The sequence below is a fragment of the Carassius carassius genome, chromosome 40, assembly GCF_963082965.1.
Source record: "Carassius carassius chromosome 40, fCarCar2.1, whole genome shotgun sequence".
NCBI lineage: Eukaryota > Metazoa > Chordata > Actinopteri > Cypriniformes > Cyprinidae > Carassius > Carassius carassius.
In genome coordinates this window covers 22,734,528-22,756,105 of record NC_081794.1, presented here as the reverse complement: position 1 = coordinate 22,756,105, position 21,578 = coordinate 22,734,528, and the positions used below count along the sequence as shown (strand labels likewise).

At 37.3% G+C, this 21,578-nt stretch overlaps 3 protein-coding genes across 3 annotated transcripts in view; 2 read left to right on the top strand and 1 right to left on the bottom strand.

Moving 5' to 3' along the window:
- Nucleotides 1-6,729, bottom strand: part of si:ch73-127m5.1 (neurotrypsin) — a 37,501-nt gene extending 30,772 nt beyond the window's left edge. Inside the window, exons 1-2 of the mRNA XM_059532677.1 lie at nt 6,378-6,729; nt 2,880-2,922 (exon numbers count right to left, since the gene is read on the bottom strand). Of these exons, the coding sequence (XP_059388660.1) occupies nt 2,880-2,922; nt 6,378-6,437 (103 nt within the window). The 5' untranslated portion in view covers nt 6,438-6,729. The remainder of the gene's footprint in view (nt 1-2,879; nt 2,923-6,377) is intronic.
- Nucleotides 6,730-11,680: 4,951 nt separating this feature from the next.
- si:ch73-127m5.2 (uncharacterized protein LOC561202 homolog) lies at nt 11,681-15,151 on the top strand. The gene is made up of 4 exons (XM_059532660.1): nt 11,681-11,838; nt 12,841-13,549; nt 13,881-14,010; nt 14,102-15,151. Exons 2-4 carry the CDS (start codon nt 12,910-12,912, stop codon nt 14,511-14,513), a joined length of 1,182 nt encoding a protein of 393 aa, XP_059388643.1. The 5' UTR covers nt 11,681-11,838; nt 12,841-12,909; the 3' UTR covers nt 14,514-15,151.
- Nucleotides 15,152-15,903: 752 nt separating this feature from the next.
- Nucleotides 15,904-21,424, top strand: si:dkey-21e13.3 (uncharacterized protein LOC100150043 homolog). Its single transcript, XM_059531559.1, has 5 exons — nt 15,904-16,222; nt 16,295-16,399; nt 17,844-17,966; nt 18,241-18,366; nt 20,248-21,424. Exons 1-5 carry the CDS (start codon nt 16,177-16,179, stop codon nt 20,724-20,726), a joined length of 879 nt encoding a protein of 292 aa, XP_059387542.1. The 5' UTR covers nt 15,904-16,176; the 3' UTR covers nt 20,727-21,424.
- The last annotated feature ends 154 nt before the right edge of the window (nt 21,425-21,578 follow it).

Genomic DNA, 21,578 nt, shown 5'->3' with positions numbered 1-21,578 from the left:
GCAAGAAAAAATGGCTGATCCCCAGGTGTTAATGATTCCTACAACATGGAAAAGGTTGGGGGAAGGGAAACAAAGGGGAATCCGAGAGAGAGATGCACGTAGGATGCATGCTCTACCATGGGTCTGATAATGCAACACATCCAGCTCACTCACAAACAGCCATTCCTTGAAAGATCAACACTTGTGAGATCATCTTATACCGACATTCTTCTTCTTTCTAAACCGAAAACACACAGATCTAACATAAGGTGAGGGACGAAACATCAAAGCAGTTTGGGAAAGCAAAGACTGGCACAGATGCACGGAAGAGGAAGACGGGCTGAGAGAGTCTTTTCTGTGATGTTTGAATGCTTTTTTTCTAAAATAATTATTTAAAATAAGACCTTAGGAGTCAACTATCAAAATTGAAGGACATAAGTGATTCAATCAAAGCTTGGACCAAAGCTTGGACAACACCAAGAGAGCCATCCAACATGTCTTCCATCCACAGAGAATTTCAATTCCATTGCACAACAAAAAACAATTTTAAAAGCAAACATCAAGCCTACAGGCAATCAAATCTAAATGATCAGATACAAGCTTAGATATAATAGAACTTTTATACAATACGCAGTTAAGAGTGGGTGCAAAAATAAGCAAAGGAAATCACTTGAAATAAGAAGAAGAAAAATAAATAACGCAGTGCATTGTATTAAAAGCTGTCTGGCTGGGATTCATTCACCTTCAGCCACTGACACCCTCTGTGCTGCTCTGAGCTAATGGAAGCACACTGGCAGAACGAATGGCAGCAGAAATCAAGCAATTTACGCAAAGCATCCGTACAGTGTACTAGGACACACACACTCTCAACTCTGCACCATAGGAGAGCTTATTCTCCTTCCCCAAATAATCCATTTCCCCACCACAATGAATATTTGATACGGTTCACATAACGTGCTTTGGCATGTTAAGCGACTGTGAGAGCAGATGCATGGTGGGGCACCAATGGGTGACAGGAAGCGACATGAGTGCATCAGGGTATTCACATTAGCATTGGCAGGTGTTTTTTTTTGCAAAATAAAACAGAAATGTGGTCTCTTATGGCAACTGCATGAACAAAGCTTCAGACATTCCGTGTTGCACAACAAAGACCCTGCATGCAATCGTTGCACATTGTGTCGTAGGATATCAAAATAACTTTCTTTATTTGGTCCAAGCATCTCCAACCACCACTGTGGCAAGTTTCCTATAGATCTAGGTAGCAATCTAACCACGTAACTTTCAAGGGAACTATAAAATCATAAGCTGACCCATTTCTTTTGATGTATGAGGGATGCTTCTGGCACAGTTTATGTTTTCATTGAGAAGTGAAAACCAAATCGCTCAATCTAAGCCCTTTCCATTGCCGGCACCATAAAGCCGTCTGATTGGTTGGTCCAGGCCAGGCTGTTTATCTGTCTTGATGCAGTGACATCAAAGCGCTGACAGTCATTAGCACTCAGGGATTGGTACTGGGGAATTTCATGCTGTCAAAGTATATGAGAATGAGATGAGGGAGAAAATCTGACAGAGTTCAGAAAGATGGGACACCAACATAGGGCGAATGCCCTTATTAACCAGCCACACTGGTGATATCCAGCGACCAGCGCACAGTGATGTGGTCTAAATGTCAAATTTTAGACCTCTAGGCGAATTTATGAATTATTTATATAAGACAACCCATCGCAAATCCATCTCATTGGCTTATTACGAACACAGGCAGAATTGATCAAATAAGATATACAGTAGTAGAATGTAACCCCTAAACAAGCATTTGTTTTTAATTTTTCATGCATCTCTGTAAATGCATGAAAGATGAAAGTCTATGTTATCTTTAAAGAGCATGAAATTAACAGTTTGTGGCTTTTGGTACTTCAAAGCCATTTACAGTGTATGCTAGTGTACTCTTAGAAGAGGATGAAAGTGAACTTTAGATGATATTCACTTTTAAATTCTTTAAAAGAGTTTCTTTTCTGGGAAATTCAACCAAAATATCGATGACTCATGTTTTTCCGACTGTTGAGATTTTTGTCAATAAATGTTCTCTAAAAAGAGAATGTCTCTCTTCCTAATAACACCTGAACCTACCAAAAAGGTGTAACATATGTCCATAGCTTTGGCAGCTGAAGCAATCCCTTCAAGGAAAAAATATTCCTTTATAAAAATACATCAAATGTTAAAATGGCTCGTCAAGCAAATTAACATATCTGTTCGGAGTGATCCAATCACAGCTTGCCAGATGATACACATTGCTATTTATACATCATTGTTTACATGCACTGTCTCTGAAAAAATACTGTAGGTGTAGATACAATTTTCACCCAGAAATTGCTAGGAAATTTTACAATTCAATACAAAGAAATGACAAACACAGTGAATGTTATTGTAAAAAGTACTCCAATAATCATTTTTTGGAGATAATCTATCAGTTTTATAGTGTGTTTTGAATGTAGGGTGTCTGATTTCATGACTTCCTTCATTCAAGTTTCATACTGGTAAAACACAGCAACATTTGCACACTATATTCTCAAACACACTTGAATTTGATTCCTATCACAAATGGCGTTTAAGCAAAATGTGGAGTTATTTTTGTACTATGCTTGTAATAAATTAACTCAAGATGCTTTATGATATACATTTATACATGTATTTATTTAGGATATACATTTATGCAAAGCAAATGATCTTTCACTGCATACACCAGACAATTTATTAATTTGTTTCCATTTTTTCCATGCATTTTTGACCACCTTTGAATGTACTATGAGTGATCAAAAATTTTTGGGATCCTGTATAAGAAATTAATGTTAATCCAGGTGAAAATGGGATCTAAAACAGAGAGGACTCGTATATTGACTCACCTGTATTCTGCACTGCATTCAGATAGCTGTCATCACCATTCACCTGCAGGGAGGGAAAAGGGGAAATGAGTTCAAATGCAGAAAGCTGACAGAATTATGAACTGATTTGTTCACTAAAGTGTTTGTTTCACTGGAAAAGTGAAGTTTTATCTTCTTAGACTTGACACATTTGAACAGCGGAGCGTTCTGTTTCTGCCTGCCTTCTGACAGTGGAGCAAGATAATATCTGTTAATATTTTAACTGTACTATACTGTATATGAAGTGGCTTTAATGGGTGATTTGTTTTTAATTAGAAGAACCATGACAATCATGAAATTAATTTGTTGAAGTTTCTTTAGGAGACCTAATAAATTGCTCAAATAAAAAACATTATCTTCACAGTATTAATTTGATATGCACATGTAGCACTTATTAATATTTGATGAATACACAATTACTCACCCTTACATACCACTAACAGTTCCACAAACACTTTCACTGCAAACAATGCTAAAACAATATGCTTGCATTGCAGAGGTTCTCAGTTCAGATTCTAAATTATTAATATTGAGCTGAAAAATCAAGCTACCAATACATTAATTAAATCTGGCACTGGTTTTCAAACCATTCAGCTAAAATTTGGGCGGCTGTCAAGGTTGAGTACACCCTAGAAATCTGAGGATTGCTGATAGAGTGTCATTGTGGCAGCAGTAAGGAACTAAAGCTGCTTCTGTGACTTGAAATGCAATGAGCGATTTCAGTGAGCCAGGAAAACGGCTGTAAAGGGTTTTGCAGTCTGAGTTTTCCAGAACCAATTGGACTCTGTTCTCCCAACTGATTTTTCGCTGAGCATCAGAAACCATAAAGCTTGTAATCCTGAATTTGTCCTAGCACTCATCACTGACCCATAAGAATATTTAAACAAATCTTTTATAGCATTATAGTTCTCAAAAAAAAAAAGGAATAGTTCACCTAAAAATACTCATTTTGTTATCGTTTACTCAAACTAATATCTTTCAAGACTAGTATGATTTTCTTTCTTCTGTGGAACACAAAAGAAGTAATTTTTAGCAGAAAGCCCAAGCTTTGTTTTTTTCTATAAAATTTCTATAAAGTTTTGATGGTTGTCAAGCAATGCTTTCAATACAACATTTTCAGTAACTTAAATTCCAGTCCATTTCTCTCACAGAGCTATGGCTTCACAGGACTTATACAAAATATACAGCATAAGTCGTATAGAGCACTTTTTGAGTTTGAAAGCTCTTTCTTTGCATGGACGACAGTGATTTTGTTAAACTTCTTTTGTGTTCCAAAACAACAAAACATAATACAGGTTTGGAATAAAATTAATTTTTCATTTTTGAATGAACTATTCCTATAAAGAATCTGAGTTCAAACAGATAAAACTTCACAATAATGCACAAGTTATCAACACAACTTCAGGTTATTAATTAACATCTTGAAAAAAAAAAAAATCATTAGGTTTTAACTTTAAATCATCACTTCTGGCCAAAATTCCCCTTCAGACTACCTAATCCATAATAATGCCTCCTCCAGTGAAAAAGTCCATCCCCTGTTGTCCTCTCACATCAGATCCACCCACATATTTGTTCAGAGCTTGTAAATGTCGATACGTGCATATTTCTTCTGATTTAGACAAGACTGCAGAAAGCAATTTTATGGATAGAAGATTTGTGGATTATTGTTTTGTTTTAATCAGTCATTTGGACTCCCATTCTGACGGCACCCATTCACTGCAGAGGATCCATTGGTAAGCAAATGATGGTAAATGTCCCAAGATCTGTTTCCATGAAGAAACAAACTCATCTACATATTAAATGGCATGATGGGGAGTAAATATAAGCAAATTCCCATTTTTAGATGAACTATTCCTTTAAAAACCCCTTTGTTTCTATCCTGCACTGCACAGTCAATTTTCAAACATGTCTGTAGATGAAAACATGCTATTGATTTACTTCATTCATTTATGACCAATAAACTGATATGGGCATTTAGCATCACCAGCAAGGCTAATTGCATTATAGATAACAAGCTCCAGTTATGCGCTCTGATATTTGTGCTCATATCATCACGCTCAGGTCAGTAACGGCCATAATTGCATCTGTCATTCTCATTCTACAGCAGCAACTGAGGCTAGACTGATGCTGCTCTTGCTTATGTTCCTGTCTCTAAAATAGCAAAATATACATTAAAAAAAATCCTTGATTTAAACAGAAAACTCCCAATTGGCTGTCCATTTCAAATGACACCTTTATAAGAAACAGTTTGTGGTAATGGAGCATTGCACAGATGAGTGAACATATGACCAGGTGTGTCTTACTGACAGCGGCAAACACAAGAAGGTTCAAAACAACCTTGATGTCTACCCTATAGCACACATCCGATGTACTGCTGTTTTGTATCGCAGGAGTCTAATTGCGAATTGATATATAAAATCAATCCGGTGTATGACACCATCTCAAGAGCAAAGCCCTTCAAAAGATTTGTTGGTGCTGTAAAATTTTCATAATCAAGAGGAGCATAAAGTCTCTAATGGAGCACGGCAGGCATATTACTCATTAATTCCTTCCCATAGTGCTGTTGTTTCACCGCCCAAACAGATGTGAAGGTACTCCAGCTCTGTAGTGGAAGTGAACTGAGATGAAGGTACAATTAGCTGCTGAATAACGCTGATGCCTTTCTCTGTAAATGTCTTTATGATATGCTAAATATATATATATATATATATATATATATATATATATATATAAAGGGCATTTAGGGCATAAAGGGCATAAAAAGGGCATTTAGGAGTGGTTTATATTACAATAAAAATGAAAATCTTGTTCAAAGCATTTATGCTGAATCTTTCACAACTGGTTGTTTCTTTGTCTTCTGAACGGAGTTTGGAGACTCCTGAGTGTAAATATGCACTATTACCCATAATTCAGCCATTCTTTTCAAACAATCCTAATACTGAATTTTTCTCCAAATCCACTGGAATACCATTATGCGTGTCGGTCAATCATTTTGTTCTAGCACGCTCATCAAACTCATTAGTCTTATAGCAGAATATGGGTCAATGTGTTGTATCTTTGAACCCTTGTGGTATGCGAGCTCTGACCTTTGTGCATTTACAATGGTAAAAGAAAACAAAAAAGAAGGTTATTAAATAACTATGTTTTAACATCTAATAATTCTCCATCTCCATGTTTAACGTGTATCATTTAAGCGACATTTCCTCCCTACAGCATGTCAGATCCTCTGTTAGGGAGGTGGCTTTGCTTGAATCCATTAAACAGCATGTGAGTGTTTTATTGCACAATGACAGATATAAGATGCTGAACTATATTTGGCCAAAAGGCGGACTTTGAAATCAGGCTGCATTAATTTTAGTGCCTGAAAGCAACACAAATGAGTACACGCAAAAAGCAAACATGGTGTTAGCGATTGTAATAAAGATGTTTAGGTGTATTTATTCCGCGTTATTACTCAACAGTCCTAAAGGCGCATCTTACCTCCAGCAGAACTGCAAACACACCGAGCAGGGCGAACATCCTCCACACTCTTGGATCCATCCCTATCTCCGGCTGTGGGTCAGAGTCATTGTCCGGTATTAAAAGCCACCTCCGGAGTAGGGTCTATTCGCGTATGAGCGCTGTTCAAACGGATTAAATGGCAGAATTGGCCGGTTGCCGTTTAAAAGCGTTGGTTTCCAGGGCGAGTGATATGATCCTCCGTGACCCGCCGTAGGTTGATAAATGATGCCTAATCGGTGTTGTGGAGTAGTGTCACGGACGCACACACCCCTCGTAGCGACCCACGCGCAGCACTACGTCTCCAAGCGCTCACGCATCCCGCGCGCGCCGCACTGACGAACCAGCAGCCAACAAACTGGACGTCACTGCTGCCTTAGTGCAGTCCTAGCAATAATGATAAATTAAAATTAACATATAACAATTTTTGAAACGTGTATAAAAAAAACAGTTATTTTTACGTGGAATAATAGAGAAATATTATTTTTGCCCAACTATATTTTTCGCGAATAGACCTACAGACCGAAATAAGTGAGATTTTCTATTTAAATGTGTTATTTATTTGCTAATTCTTTGTAAATATTCATGACATTTATTTGCTGTGAAAATGTTTTCAACACCATTTTTTATCATTGTAGTTTGTAAAAGTGTAAAAAGTCACAATGGTTATTACCTTAATATACACTTGAGCCATACATTAGTGTGAAAGAAAAAGTGAAAGTGACGTGACATTAAGCCAAGTATGGTGACCCATACTCAGAATTCGTGTTCTGCATTTAACCCATCCAAAGTGCACACACACAGAGCAGTGAACACACACACACACACACAGAGCAGTGGGCAGCCATTTATGCTGCGGTGCCCGGGGAGCAGGGGGGTTCGATGCCTTGGTCAGGGGCACCTAAGTCGTGATATTACCGGCCCGAGATTCGAACGCAAAACCCTAGGGTTAGGAGTCAAACTCTCTAGGTGAATGTTGTGAACTAAAATGAGTAATTATTCTCTGATTGTTGTTCAGTGTTGAGTCAGTGATTTGAACATTCACGAGTTGTGAGATCATTCAGATCGATTTTGTGAGTCAAATCAACTGTTTCATTGAAAATGTCCAGTTCAGACCATTTGTTTCATCTCTCAACTAAATGTTCCATGGAGGGAGAGCAAGGTTGGATGCTAAGATTTGAAAGAATAACAACTTACAATATGGCATATATTATTAGATGAAAAAAGGATGTCACAGGGACTGGTGTGTTTGCTCAGAACACCTTTTTTAGTCTTTTTTAGGCTTTTAGATCTTCCATGGTTTTATGCATTGAGTTTGTTTGTTCCACTCTTGTATTTTGGTTTCACATTGGGGGTTTCAATCCTAAACCTTGTCTAATCACTTTGTTAAAGTTAAACTGAATAAAAACCATTATAATTAATAATCTACTTTGTTAGGAGATTATTTTAAAAGCCCTTTTCCATTTTTGTATTATTTTATGTTTAACCTCTTAATGTGCATAAACATAAGAAAGTAATTTTTCCTCAACAAATGTTTGTTTTACATGCAACAGTAGAGAGGTGAATACGAGGTCTGAATCATCACAAAAGAAAAGACCCGGAGGGATTTTGAATAAAACCAGCGGAGGTAACACTGTAAACTGCAGAAAAGATCTAGAGGGGAGAAAAATAAGAAAATGAATTCTTTGTGTGGGTGTTAGACAGGAAAAACAGAATATCTTCTTCACAAATTATTATAATTAACATACTCAGTAGTTGAAAAAACACACCTAAAAGGATTTTTTTGTACTTCATGGATATTTCCAGAAATGTAAGATTTTAGAAAGTTATATCTGAGCAGTGGTTCACATGGAAACTATAAGAAAAAAGATATTCTACCATATATATATATATATATATATATATATATATATATATATATATATATATATATATATATATATATATATTATCCATCCACTCTACAGCCACAGCTAATCATTCTTTTGGGATGGCATGAGTTCAAGTAATTTCAATAAAAACAAATAGAGCAGAGCATAATAGATTTAGCTGCTTCATGTTTGCTCATAATAATAAAGCTACAGCTGGGAAGCCCAGCATGAGTGACCTTCTGCTGGTGGCATGCAAAGTCACCCACAGTCTTCGCACCCACACAAGCATGCATACATTACCCTCTCAATCCTCCCTTTTTCCTACTACACTCGTGACCTTATCATTGGCACTGACATGTTTTACAGTCATGTTATATCTCTGTGCCACAGAGACACCTGCTCCGTGATAATCTGTGTTTGTAATGGGGGAAACAAGCATTTTACTGGTGTACTGCTTTGATGGATGTGGTGTTGTCATGGCAACACAATGGTTAAACTGCCAGCAGTACCTCCAACTCTAACAGCACACTTAAGGATTTTTAAGAGACAATTGTCTTTGTGCTCTCTGTAAAATTGGGTCATGAAGGGGGGTGGAGGGTAGAGTAAGTCCCTAAAAGTGCTATTGTCTATAACTGACATTAAAAGGATGATTTTAAAAGAGATGTATGTTTTATCTTGGCAACAAATACATCAGTGAGTCATAACGCTTTGCAAAGTCTTTCTTCTTTTATACAGCCACGCAAAAATCCATACACACAGATTTAGACTATCATAACTGTCATTACCCAGAGGCATCAGCTCTCAGTTCCATTAACCCCCTCTAAAGCAGCCAATCCCCACCCAGTTGGTATGGAAACAGATAAGAAAGAAGAAAGGAATCAGACTCTCTTTTTTTCTTCTCCACATACTATTTACAGTTATTACAGTAATAGTTACAAACAAACAAACAAAAAAAAAACATTTGTTGACCAGTATGTTGTGCATTATGAAGACAAAAGATAATATTTTGAAGAATATTTTTCTAACGATGAAAGTAAATGGTGACCAGTGGATCTCATGCACCAAAAAAATGACAAGAATTAAAATAAAAGTGGGTCTTTAGATCCAAGTGCTATATTCCAGATCATGCACATATATGTACATATTTCATTAAGTCTTATTTGTCATGTTTGAGGCAATTGACAATGACAATAACAGTTCTCCATTCACTTTCATTGTGATGGTCAAGAGCAGCATAAATATATTTATTTTTAAGTTCCACAGAAAAAAATAAAATAATATTAGTTTGGAATAAGGATGAATAGTAAACTTTAACAGGTTATATTTGTTAACATAAACTATGAAAACACTCCTAAAGAATTTAATCTTAGTTTAGATCTTAGTTAATACTTATATCTTAGTTAATAAACTATCAAGATAAAAAGTATTATCTGTTAATGTTTCTTAATGGACCTGAGCTAACATGAACTGACAATGAACAAGTTGTAATTTTATTAACGAATGTTAACAAAGATTAAATGCGGTATCTGCTCATTGACAGTTAAAGTGTTACTGGTTGAATAAATCATGATAGCATTTTCATTTTTTTATGAACTATTCCTTACAGACAATGAATAAAAGTGACAAATCACACCAAAAAGCAAAGCATGAAGGTGAGATATTAGAGTTAGATATTTATATCAGCTGCCTGGCTTATTCAGAGCTTTTTTATATACATTATTAAACTCTGTTATGTTTATTGTCAAATTTAGCATTCAGCACATAAAAAAGAAGACAAACCTTTTGTGTTCTACGTTTATAAATTTCATTTCAAATTTCCAACATGACACAGACTTCCTTATTCATTTAAATATTTAGAGTTGAATACTTAAACACTCAGGCTTCCTAGCTTGCGCTATCCGTATCCCTCCCCGGAGTTTGGCAGTGGGACAACAGCAGAACGTTTAGCATTGGCTGCCGCAGGCACTCTGGATGCTGTTGTAAAATTGCATTTGAAGTGGCGCATGCTGTCGGAGATGTGAGCAGCCTTATTGAGGCTTCTGTTTATGGAGGATCTCAACAACATTTGCTAATGTACCAAACATAAATCTTATTTCACATTAAAGAAGTTTAGAATGAGAATGAAACTGATTTGCACCATTAAGGCTTTGAAATTACCAGTTAAATGTGCTTGAGATATATAGAAAAGACAGGCAGACAGACAAGCAGACAGACAGACAGACAGACAGACAGATAGACAGATAGACAGATAGATAGATAGATAGATAGATAGATAGATAGATAGATAGATAGATAGATAGATGGCAGAGCACATATATTACAAATGCCCATTCGACTCCATTCATTTTTGCAGTTTATTCAAAATCTCTTAGCATTTACTCACAAGAGCACCACAGAGAGCCTTTGTCTGCTGATCAAAGAAAAAGAATAAACCCCTCCTTTAAAATAAGCCAAAACATCGGGTTCAAAACTGCAAGTCTTAAGTCTTTAATTTGATGCATGTTAAACATGCAAGATTTATGGCTTTGGCATATAAAAAGGCCATAAGTAATGAGTCCTGGCAGACCTTTGATTTATAAGTCAATCTGACCTGACACACTGATGTAGAGGTTGCTGAAGAAGGAGATATTTGTGCTTTTCCAGCACATATTCCATCCGTCTCTCCATCTCTGGTCCCTTTACGCCTCCTGTGCTGACACTTCAGTTGTGACCAATAGATAATGGGCAGATATATGAATTCTGTGTGTCAAGAGACAGCAACAAAAATGGTGAGACACCACCTCTCTTACCATGGAAGCATCTCTAAACAGTTACTCTCATTAATAGCTCCCTGGTCTCCTCTTTCTGTCTGCCACTAGCAAGATTTTCAAGATAATGGGTTTGGCTTTAATAATAAGCACTTAAGACTAATTGTCCAACTAGCTGAAAACGCAAATAAACATTACAGCTTTGGGATGGGCAGCATCTAATGAGATCATTAGAGAGGGTGAGACAAAGCCATTTAAGAAGAAATACCGCCATCTAGTGCAGGAAATTAGTAGTGACCTACATCCTGTGTCCAAGAATGGAGATTTTATAGTTAAATCTATCAAGAAAACAAAAAGTGTTGATAAATATACTGTAGTGCAAAGAGGTCACCTATTATTTGAATATTAAAACTTTTTTTACACGGCAAGGAAACAAATACTTAATCCACGGTATGTTTGACTTGATCTTATTTGATCGCATTAATATAATGAACACAACTAAAGTACGTTCCTTTGCTTGTTATTTGACAATAATATTATGTGACACCTGGAAGCTTTGTTCAAGTCCTACCATTTTAAGCTCCGGACATTCCGCCTTTTCTACGCTGACGTAGCATTACTGACACAGGCCTCAACGAATAAGCGCTTCCAGGGAACATGATTGGCAGCGGCATTAACCAATGAGCGGTCGAGCTGCGGCGGCTATGGCGTCTGCTGATTTGCAACCCGCCGAAAAAGGATCGGTGAAGAAGGAGACCTTCGATCGGTTCGCCATGGACTGTTCTAGGATCAGTAAGGTTTAAATACGACTCTAACCATAGAGCGGTAAGTAAGAATACTGTCAGTAACTTGTGTCCGATTCTAGGTTAGTGTTCGTGACCAGAACGGTCGCTTTTTGAGCACATATTTACGGTGGAATATCACGTTTCAAACATAATGGTGGGTTTGGCCTCTCCTGCTATTCATCAAAACAACTAGATTATCTTTCCTCGCTAAGTCATCTCTGACTTCTGCACTCGGTTTTATGTGTATAAACCTTCTCTCTATATGAAATAAACTAAACATTATATCACATACACATTCTTAGTCAAACTCAGGTGCTGCAGCCCAGTTTAACGTTACTGGGTGGTTGTAGTACACAAGAGTGTGTAAGAAACATGCACGCGCTCCAAACTTCAGCCGCCTCGCGTCGCGTTGACGCTGTCAAAAGACGCGGTCTCCTTAAATACAGTGAGATTTTGTTGTCTTCTTTATTTGGAAAAAAATAATGGTAATGCTAAGCAAATTTTGTATAAATAAGAAAATTTTTCAAGTTTAGACTGTTCGGAGACATAAGCTGAGAAAAAAATTATAAACTTGTGAATTTTGTGGACTGGAAAAAAAACAGTTCTGCATATTTAATCGTTGTGTATACTCAAGTTGTTGTTGTGTTTTTTTTATAAGTAAAAGGATATCAATACAGTATATTAAAGAAATTGTTTTTTTTTATAAATTACTTTATACATTAATCGTGTGGTCAAACTAAAAGCATGTAGTGTTTTAAAAACTTTTAAAAACTTTATTGTCTGGCAGCTAATATTGTAAAAATGTGATTGAAAATAGTAAAAAATCTGTTTCATGTGGCACTGAATAAATTTTTTTAACTTCGTATAAAGTCTTAATTCAAAAAATCTGAATAAAAATCAAAAGATAAAATCAAATAATCTAAATTTACTATTTACTTTTCTAATAAATAGTTCCTCAAATGTTAGCATTTGTAAACTCATCATAAATCAGAAACATTGTTTCACATGTTTGTTTAACTATACTTATTTAAATTTTTTGTAGATACAGAATTGCGTTAAAAAGTGGTCACCATTGGTCATCAACAAGCTGGTGCTTGTGAGAGAGAAAAAGATGGATCCGTCTGCAGGCATGCACATGTCTGCTGTTCCCCAGAACAATGAAGTGGTCCACGTCTCTGTCGGTAACCCCATTATAACCATGTATCAGCCGCAACCACAACCTCCAAACATTGCACAAATCATCGCACAGCACGTGATACCTCAAGAAGTCTCCTGTCAGGCTATACCGCACACAATCCCATCACACATCCAAATGCAAACTCACATCCAGACTCAGTCACACATCCAGCCTGCTCCACATCTGCAGACTCCACAGCAAGGCCACATGGAAGCACAGGCTCATATTCCGACCCAAGACCACGTGTCAACACAAGGTTCATCAGAAGGCCAGAGTGCCCCGCCATCTCAAGATGGTGCAGTAAACTCACTGCAAGTCCCTTTTGCAGAGGTAGCCTCCCTGCTGGACCCTAACATGAAGAGCTCAAAGGCTCGCAAATACCAGATCCATTACAATGAGGTGAAGAGGAGATTGGAACCACCTGAGAAGATGTCTCTCCGATCTCTGGCTGCCTATACGAGAGTGAGTCGAGGTCCGGCTAGTAAGAAAACACTCTTGGAGTCTCTAAATGTCTTTGGTCTGTCACCAAGCACCAATACAGCAGTATCCAGTTCCTTTTCCAAACTAACTGAAGGTACATCTGGACAAAATACTTGGAAAAAGTGACAAATCAAACCTGTTTAGAAGAATAAAATAAAATAAAGTATTTTTATAGTTTTAATGGCTTTTTGCACATAAAATGAAAGACACCGGTGTTGTTTTAGACCCCATTTTATGGGGAAATCAGTTGATATATGCTTTAAAATATGTTGTTTTGTAGACAAATATATGTCAGACAGGTTTGAAAGAACAATAAATTGTGTAGTTTTGGATAAACTATCCCTTTTAACACAACCAGAAATGAATTTAGACAAGGCTAGAGCAAATTAATTCTACATAACTGCATGAATATTCATTATTTTCAGGTGACACAGCTGCCCTTTGCAAAGACATGAAGGATTTTGCACTGCAATATGTCGATTATGAGAATATGGCGAAACAGCTGCTACCTGAAACAAACCAAGTGCAGCACTGGTCAAAAATAATTGAAACAAGGTAAATTATTAGTAGGCCTCTACAAAGAACAGTAAATAGTTCTGCTGTGATTCAAAAAGTAATTTTGATGGCTTCTCCGTTTGTTAAACAGGAATTATCTAGAGGAGATGAGGAAGATTTTTAATGACCCTCTGAATACACGTTTGTTCTCCAATGTTACGCATGGTCTTGGTAACGGCATGATGGAAGTGGCTCTCAATGTGATAGATAACGTCATCGACCAACAAATCCGAATCCTCTCAGGGAACACCGACCCCAAACCCGAACCTCCGGTGAGAAGGATAAGGAAACGTAACCGCAAGCCCAAAGCGGCCACGGAAGACGGCAAACCTAAAGAAAAGGGCAAAAGGGGACGGAAGAAAGGGAAACAGATGCGGCTGGATTCTGTTGTTCCTGAGGTTCAACAGTCTTCAGAGATGGAGAGCAGCATGTTAACACTAGTCTCTGTAGGATACGAAACTATTTCCAGTGGACTTAACACCACCAATGCAGGTCTTGTGTAACATCACGTGCCTGAAAGGTGCAGAGAGACACTGTGAATTCTGAGTACAAAAAGTTTTTCATAGAAATATTTAGTTTTATATATGTTAGACTTCGCTTCTTGTCTAAAGACTGGCTATATATATATATATATATATATATATATATATATATATATATATATATATATATATATATATAATTTTTTTTCTCACAATCTGGTCAATCAAGAAAATAATGGTCTGAGAGGCTGTTGACAGAGATTTTCTGATTTAAACCAATCATGTATTGCCCTCAACCTTTTGTTTTGCTGTTTGTGGCAAAGAACAAATGTACACAGACCATGTATGCTATTAATGTAGCATGCAACAATTTTTTTTCAAGCACTATGTTGTATTCACAATATCAGTTTCTATAATTCAGTTGATCTCTGAAGGGTTCTTTGATTCTGTTGTACTTAATCTTAAAAACTCTTTGGTTTGCAATTTAGTTTGAGAATGAACATATCTTCTCTTGGACATTGTTTGATTTTTTTTGGGACTATTTATTTTCTTTTTCTGTTTTGTGTCATATATTTAGTGTATGTGAACGACTGTAGCCTGTACTCTGTAAGTTTTGCAGATTGCTCATCATATGCTTGAATTAAAAGCATACCTTTTTTGAGCAATTTGTATATTTGTCACATTTATATTGCTTGCGGAGCGTCCAAAGGATCCATTTTAATGCAAGACTGAAATGTATTGAATGGATTTATTGCAATTACAATTGCATATAATTAGGGTTAGGGATTTAAGCAAACACTTAACCCTACGTATTCATTTTATGAGTTTTGTATATCTTACATTATTTGTGCTATGAGTCATAGATATCTAATAATATTTTTTATTATTATTATTTTTATGTGGGCTTCTTGCAGTTTTCATTAAATGACAAAATATGGAATGAGGGACACAATCCAGAACCTCATAGAGACACTTTTTTTTATACGATCCAGTAAGTAACATGTAACAATATGTTTATAACCATTCAGAACAGCTTTGCAGCCACATAACATCATATTAGCATTGTAGTGACAACATTTAGTTGCTGTTATGATTAATCTGTTTTATACGTCCTCTTAAATATGAATAATAGCTAAATGGTTTGTTTTCAATTATGTAATCTTTTGCATTTTCACAAAAGATTTCCCCACAAAGCAGCTTTTCTGAATCCCTGGAGAGCATGCAAAGAAAATCCTCACCATGGAGTCAGATTTGTAGCTGAGCCAATGATATTGTTTGTCTGTTTGTTGTTCCTCTCTATCTTCGTTTGATGTGGGCATTCTGCAGTTCACAGTGTCACCTACAGGAGTCCTGTCCACTGTGAGGCTTTCATCAGACTGAGGATTTGGAGTGCATTAGTGTAGGTCTGAATCAGAGCAGCCAGTGGATAGACGGGGATTGAGAGTAAGAAAATAAATGTGTGATGAGGGAGGGAGGGAGGGAGGGAGGAGTTTGTTTCGCAAACATACATGTATATACAACCCAGATGAGAGCGGAAGGAAAACACAAATATATACTGATACAGAGCAAGACATGGAGTTGTGTGAGATTTTAAATCGGATGCATAGTCTAGACTGCCGTGGTAATCCAGGACACAAGCAGTGCTGAGAACTAAAGAGGTCATCACAACCTCACACACAGACATATGGACAAGATGGGGGCCAGTCGTCCACTACCTAATGCGCCCAAGGGTAAGTAACAACGGCCTCAATGGAAAGACTGTCTGAAGGATGTACATTTTGATGTACATTTTCTATTCTCAGATTCACTAAGCGCTGCAATAGAGGCCATCAGTGTGAGCACAGAACTTGTCGAGGAAGAACTAAAGCCATATTTGGACACAGTACTCAATGTTGCCATAGAAAGAAGTGAGTATTTCATGTTTTTGTTATATTTAAGATTTAGATTATTTGTTTGGGACTGGAGAAGTCAAGATTGTACATGTATTCATGTAGTACTAGTTGAGTGCTTATGTAACAAAAACCAGGCCCTCTGAGCATTATACAGGATGTTATATTTTGTGACATTTCTTAATATATTAGGCCTTTAAAGAAACTACTTTATAAAGAAACCTGAAACTGTTGTTAATTGGTATGTTAGATGCAGAATGTGCCAGCACTTTGAGTGAGTTCTGAAAGCTGCTTAGTGCGTATTGCTATTACACTTTGGCTATACCTGACAGAGACTACTATCATAAGTTATAATGCGTCTCTCTGGAAAACTTGATTTTGCATGGTCAGTTGCAACACTCTAAGGTTTAATATATTTTTGCATATTGAACTCCAAACAGTAATATTTGCTGTCGTCCTAAGCAAATGGTTTTGCTTGATCCACTTTGCATTAAGTTTCTTCTCGCATAGTCAAATAATATAAAATGTTTTGATGTGTGAAAAGCAGGATAATGTATTATGTACTGAAATTATACAAGACCCTGTGAGGTTTATTTTGGAATAATAAACAAGTGACTGTGTGTTATCCCCTACATATCACAAATCATCCGAGCACAGGTGAGAAACCATTATTAATACATCAGCAAAGATAGTCGTGAGAAGGATACAAAACTCCTGTGGGTTTGAAAACATAGAAGCTCTAATCCGCATTTGTCTCTGTGAAAGCCATTGAGTGACAGGAACGATTAGCATTTGTACACAAGCAACCAGGTGGCCAGCTGTGAGCGACCTCTGTAGTTTGTGGAAACATCATTTGTTAATCTGTGCGTGTGTTCACTAAGGACAACTGGATAAGAATGGTCTAGCTATCATGATCTACACAATTTATAAAAAATAGAGGGATGGGATATATTCATAACTGTTTAAAAGTTTGTTTTCATAAATTAATCCTAGAAAAATGTCACCGTTTCCACAAAAATATTTAGCAGCACAACTGTTTTCAACATAATAAGAAATGACTTTTTCTTAATAAGAAATTACCTTTTCTTTCAGCATATTGGAAAGATTAAGCACTGAAAATTCAACTTTGCCATTACAGAAATAAGTCACATAAACATTAAATAGTGAATGGTTATTAAATGTTATCATATTTCATCATATAATCAAGGAAGTGGTGTTGGCGCAGTGGGTAAAACACATGCCTTTGGTGTGAGAGACCCAGGTTTGAATCCACTGTGAGACACCAATGTGTCCCTGAGTAAGACACTTAACCCCTAGTTGCTCCAGAGGCGTGTGACCTCTGACATAGATAGCAATTGTAAGTCGCTTTGGATAAAAGCGTCAGATGAATGTAAAAAAATAAATAAATATGAATACTGTATACTCACCCCAAGCTTTGTGTAATGTGTTTTTCCTGTCCTAGAGAAAGGCATATCAGAGCAGGTGGTAGAAAGTGGAATTCTGCCTGTTCTGGTTCAGATTTTAAGAAGAAAGAGCACACTCACTACTCACACTGCCAGACTGGTAGCTGAACTGGCCAGAGACGGTAAGAACAAATGTATACATAATGCACGTGTTTGTTGGTGTAGCCCTGTGGTTAAAAATATGGGCTGGGCTGTAACCAAAAGGTTGTACTCAAGAGATGATCCATGAACGAGACCTACACCATTACCTCAGGTTGCTTGTGGGTTTGTTTCTCTAATAAGTTGAACTGGATAAACTACAGATTTAGCAAATAATGGGAGCTTGATATCTAACTTATTACTCATAGTCAAAGAGTATTGATTGATTATTGATTCTATAATTCCATCTTTCTTCAGCCCCTGTGAGAGAGCGATGCTTTGAGACGGGCATTGTATCTGCCCTTGTGACTTTACTGCTAAGCCAAGACCAGGACCTTCTCCTTCACGTTAGCCAGGCAATCGCCAGGATTTGCTATGACAGCAGTGAGTGAACCTGTAATTTTACCCTAACCACATGTCTGAATGGTGGTACTGATGTGAGAGGCATTAGTCATACTTTTGGGTGCTTTCTAAATAGTGATTTTGCTAGAACAGGCAGCGTTCACGAGAAGTGAGCATGTGAAAGCTGTGTGTGAACATTGACAGATAATATTTAACTGTAAATAATTTAATGGCAGGATTTTGAGTGAAATGACCTTATCCATTTCAGCAAACATCAAGAGAGATAACACAATCATAGATTTTTAAAGGGGTCTTATGATGCAATTTAAACATTTCCTGTCTCTTTGAAGTGTTACAAGCTCTTGGTACATAAAGAAGATCTGTAAAGTTGCAAAGACTAAAGTCCCAAATCCAAAGAGATATTCTTTATAAAATTAAAACTCGTCCACACCCACCTAAAACAGCTCATTCTCACACGCCCCCACATCTCTACGTCACTATGTGGGAAGATTTGCATAACGCAGCCCAAATGTTCACACAAAGAAAGAAGGCGTAACTTTTATTCTCTCTGTTGCCACCGGCGTCATTTCGTGGAGTCGCTGTGTGTTACTTTGTGGAAGTGAAACTACTTGTTTGGCCATCCAAAAGAGGATACAACTAGAAATCAGTGGTAAAGTTGTATTTCAACACTGTTCCAGAACAGTCCAACCCAAATATTCAGATGTGTGCTGCACATTTTATGGAGGATGAGGACTGTTTCCTGAATCAGTAGCCTGCGATGTGTCTGTGGCATAACGGCTGTTTCTATAAAGTTGGGCAGTTGCAAGGCCACTCTGGCTTCTGACTCACAGCTTGTAAGTGTGTTAATTATATTTAAATAATTTGCCAATGATGATTCAAACGCGAGTTTTAAACAGTAGAGTAGGCTTGTTTGTTGTTTCTCAGATCACAAATGCAGGCATGGTTTTATGTTTACACAATACGCAACGCATAGGACAGTATAAGTCATTATAATCAGTAATTATGTCCCCACTGGATGCAACAAATGCCTCTTTTGTAATGGGTTTTATTGGTTTTGTCTCATGTAGTGATGTCCGGATCGTGAACGAATCTTTCTATTTAACCAGATCTTCTTAGTGAACCGGTCAAACTAGTTCACCAAATTGAATTAATCGTTTTAAACAGTTCGAGTCTCCAGTATGCACTAATCCACAAATTACTTAAGTTATTCGGTTTATAAACATGCCTTACACTCCTTCTGATGCAAAGTAAACCAATATCCTGAGTTATTTAGTTATTTCTAACAGTACATTGACTGAACTGCTAAAAGAAAACGATGATGGGATGTGCACGAGCAGAGCAGCTGGACTAAATGCTGCTGGCCTGGGAGACGACGTAGTATGTTAGGGGGTATAACATTTCCTTCACACGCTTGAGGCATTTGGCCAATTACAACGCACTGAATAGGTGGCCAATCAGAGCGCATCTCGCTTTTTAAGATTGATGTGCCTTGTAATAATCGATTTCAGATTGCGGGGCATAGAGGAGAAACAATAATATGCATTATATGTAAATAAAGTGTTTTTTTGTTTTTTTTACCTTAAACCACATAAACACATTGCATTGCACCAAATACACAAAATAATGTTATTTTTAGCAGCATCATATGACCCCTTTAAAGGGATACTTTACCCAAAATTTTAAATTCTGTCATCAGTGTATTTCTTTTTTGTCCATCCAACAAAGCTAAAGGGGTTTCAATCTTATTCTACAAAATGAGGCATGAATTTTCATTTTTAGGTCCAGTATCCCTCTGATAAATCACAGATTTTCAGGAAAAATAGGAAGCTAAGTAGAGTCTAGCAATCTATATCTTGATGCCCACCCTTGACTTTGGGATTTAAGAGATTATTATCTTGCCAGACTTGCAGCAGGAGCGATTCCTGAGTCTCGGGGCTGTCCCACGACTGGTGTCGGTTCTTCTGCAGTACAACGAGAACGAGGCACTGCTGAGCTCTTGCCTTCTGGCCCTTTGTAACCTGGCCGACATGGGCGAAGAAGATGGCACCATGCTCTCCTGGGAGGAAGGGGCTTATTTCGGTGAGGGAGAGCGAGTTTTCCGTGGCACCTCACGGTACTCTTTTGGTTTCTCTTCGGCTGTGATGGTGGTCAGGCTGAAACAGTGGACTAATGGCCAGTACTCCGTGGCAGTAGAAGTGCTTCAAAGGTTCTCCACAATGCTGTGGGGCGCAAAAAACAACGGCCACCAAACTGAACACCACTTACCGAACTTTGCTCACCTAGGCAGCTGCCCCAAATTGTATAAAGTTATCAAATGCTCAGTGAAGAACATACCGAGAAAGAGGAATCTGAGAGCAGCAGTGCTTCATACCCTCTTGTGAGACTTCACCGTAGTGCTTTTGGACTGTATGTCTGAGGTGGCCTAGACTGGTGATCTGGTATAAACCATGTCCCGATATTTAAGGAGCTCATTTCAGCCATTCATAATAAAGGATGGATATGAAAGCATAAAGATAGAATATAATTGCTCTCAGAGGTTACCAATCGACAGCCAAAATCACAAGCCAGGACACAAGACATGTTGTGTCCAAGCAATTTAAGTCCTACAGATCTACGCTGGCTGTACATAGAACATGAGAACAGGTGGATGCCGAGCTGCAATCTGCTAGCCTTTCTGAACTCTGTGATTAGTCCATAAGCGGCCTTACAGTAGTGGATTATCCAGACCCAGTGTTCAGAGTGTTTACAGTCTTTGGTTCCAAACACAGTCCAAGTGAAAGCACGCTTAACTAATGAACTACATTTAAGCAGTGTTACACATAATTGGGTTTTAAAATTCATTCTGGATTTATAAATGCAAAAATTTGACGTCTATGAATAATCATGTAGAAAACCCCTGCTAAACTGGCCTATGCTTATAGGCCCAGAAGGGGTGGGGGATTTCACACTGTGTGCAGTGTTCCCACAGACATGAAAAATGTGGGACTATTAAGAGAATATTAATATTGTGCGACTAGATCTTGCTTCTGTGTATAATAAAACTTGCTTCACCACTCTTCAGAAGTTCGGGGTCTGTAAGTGTTTTCACATATACACATATACAGTATTTGTTGAACAATACATTAAAAACAGTAATATTATGAAATATTACATTTGAAAATAACTGTTTGTAATTTAATATATTTTCAAAAGTAATTTATTCTTTTGATGGCAATTTACATTCATTACTCCAG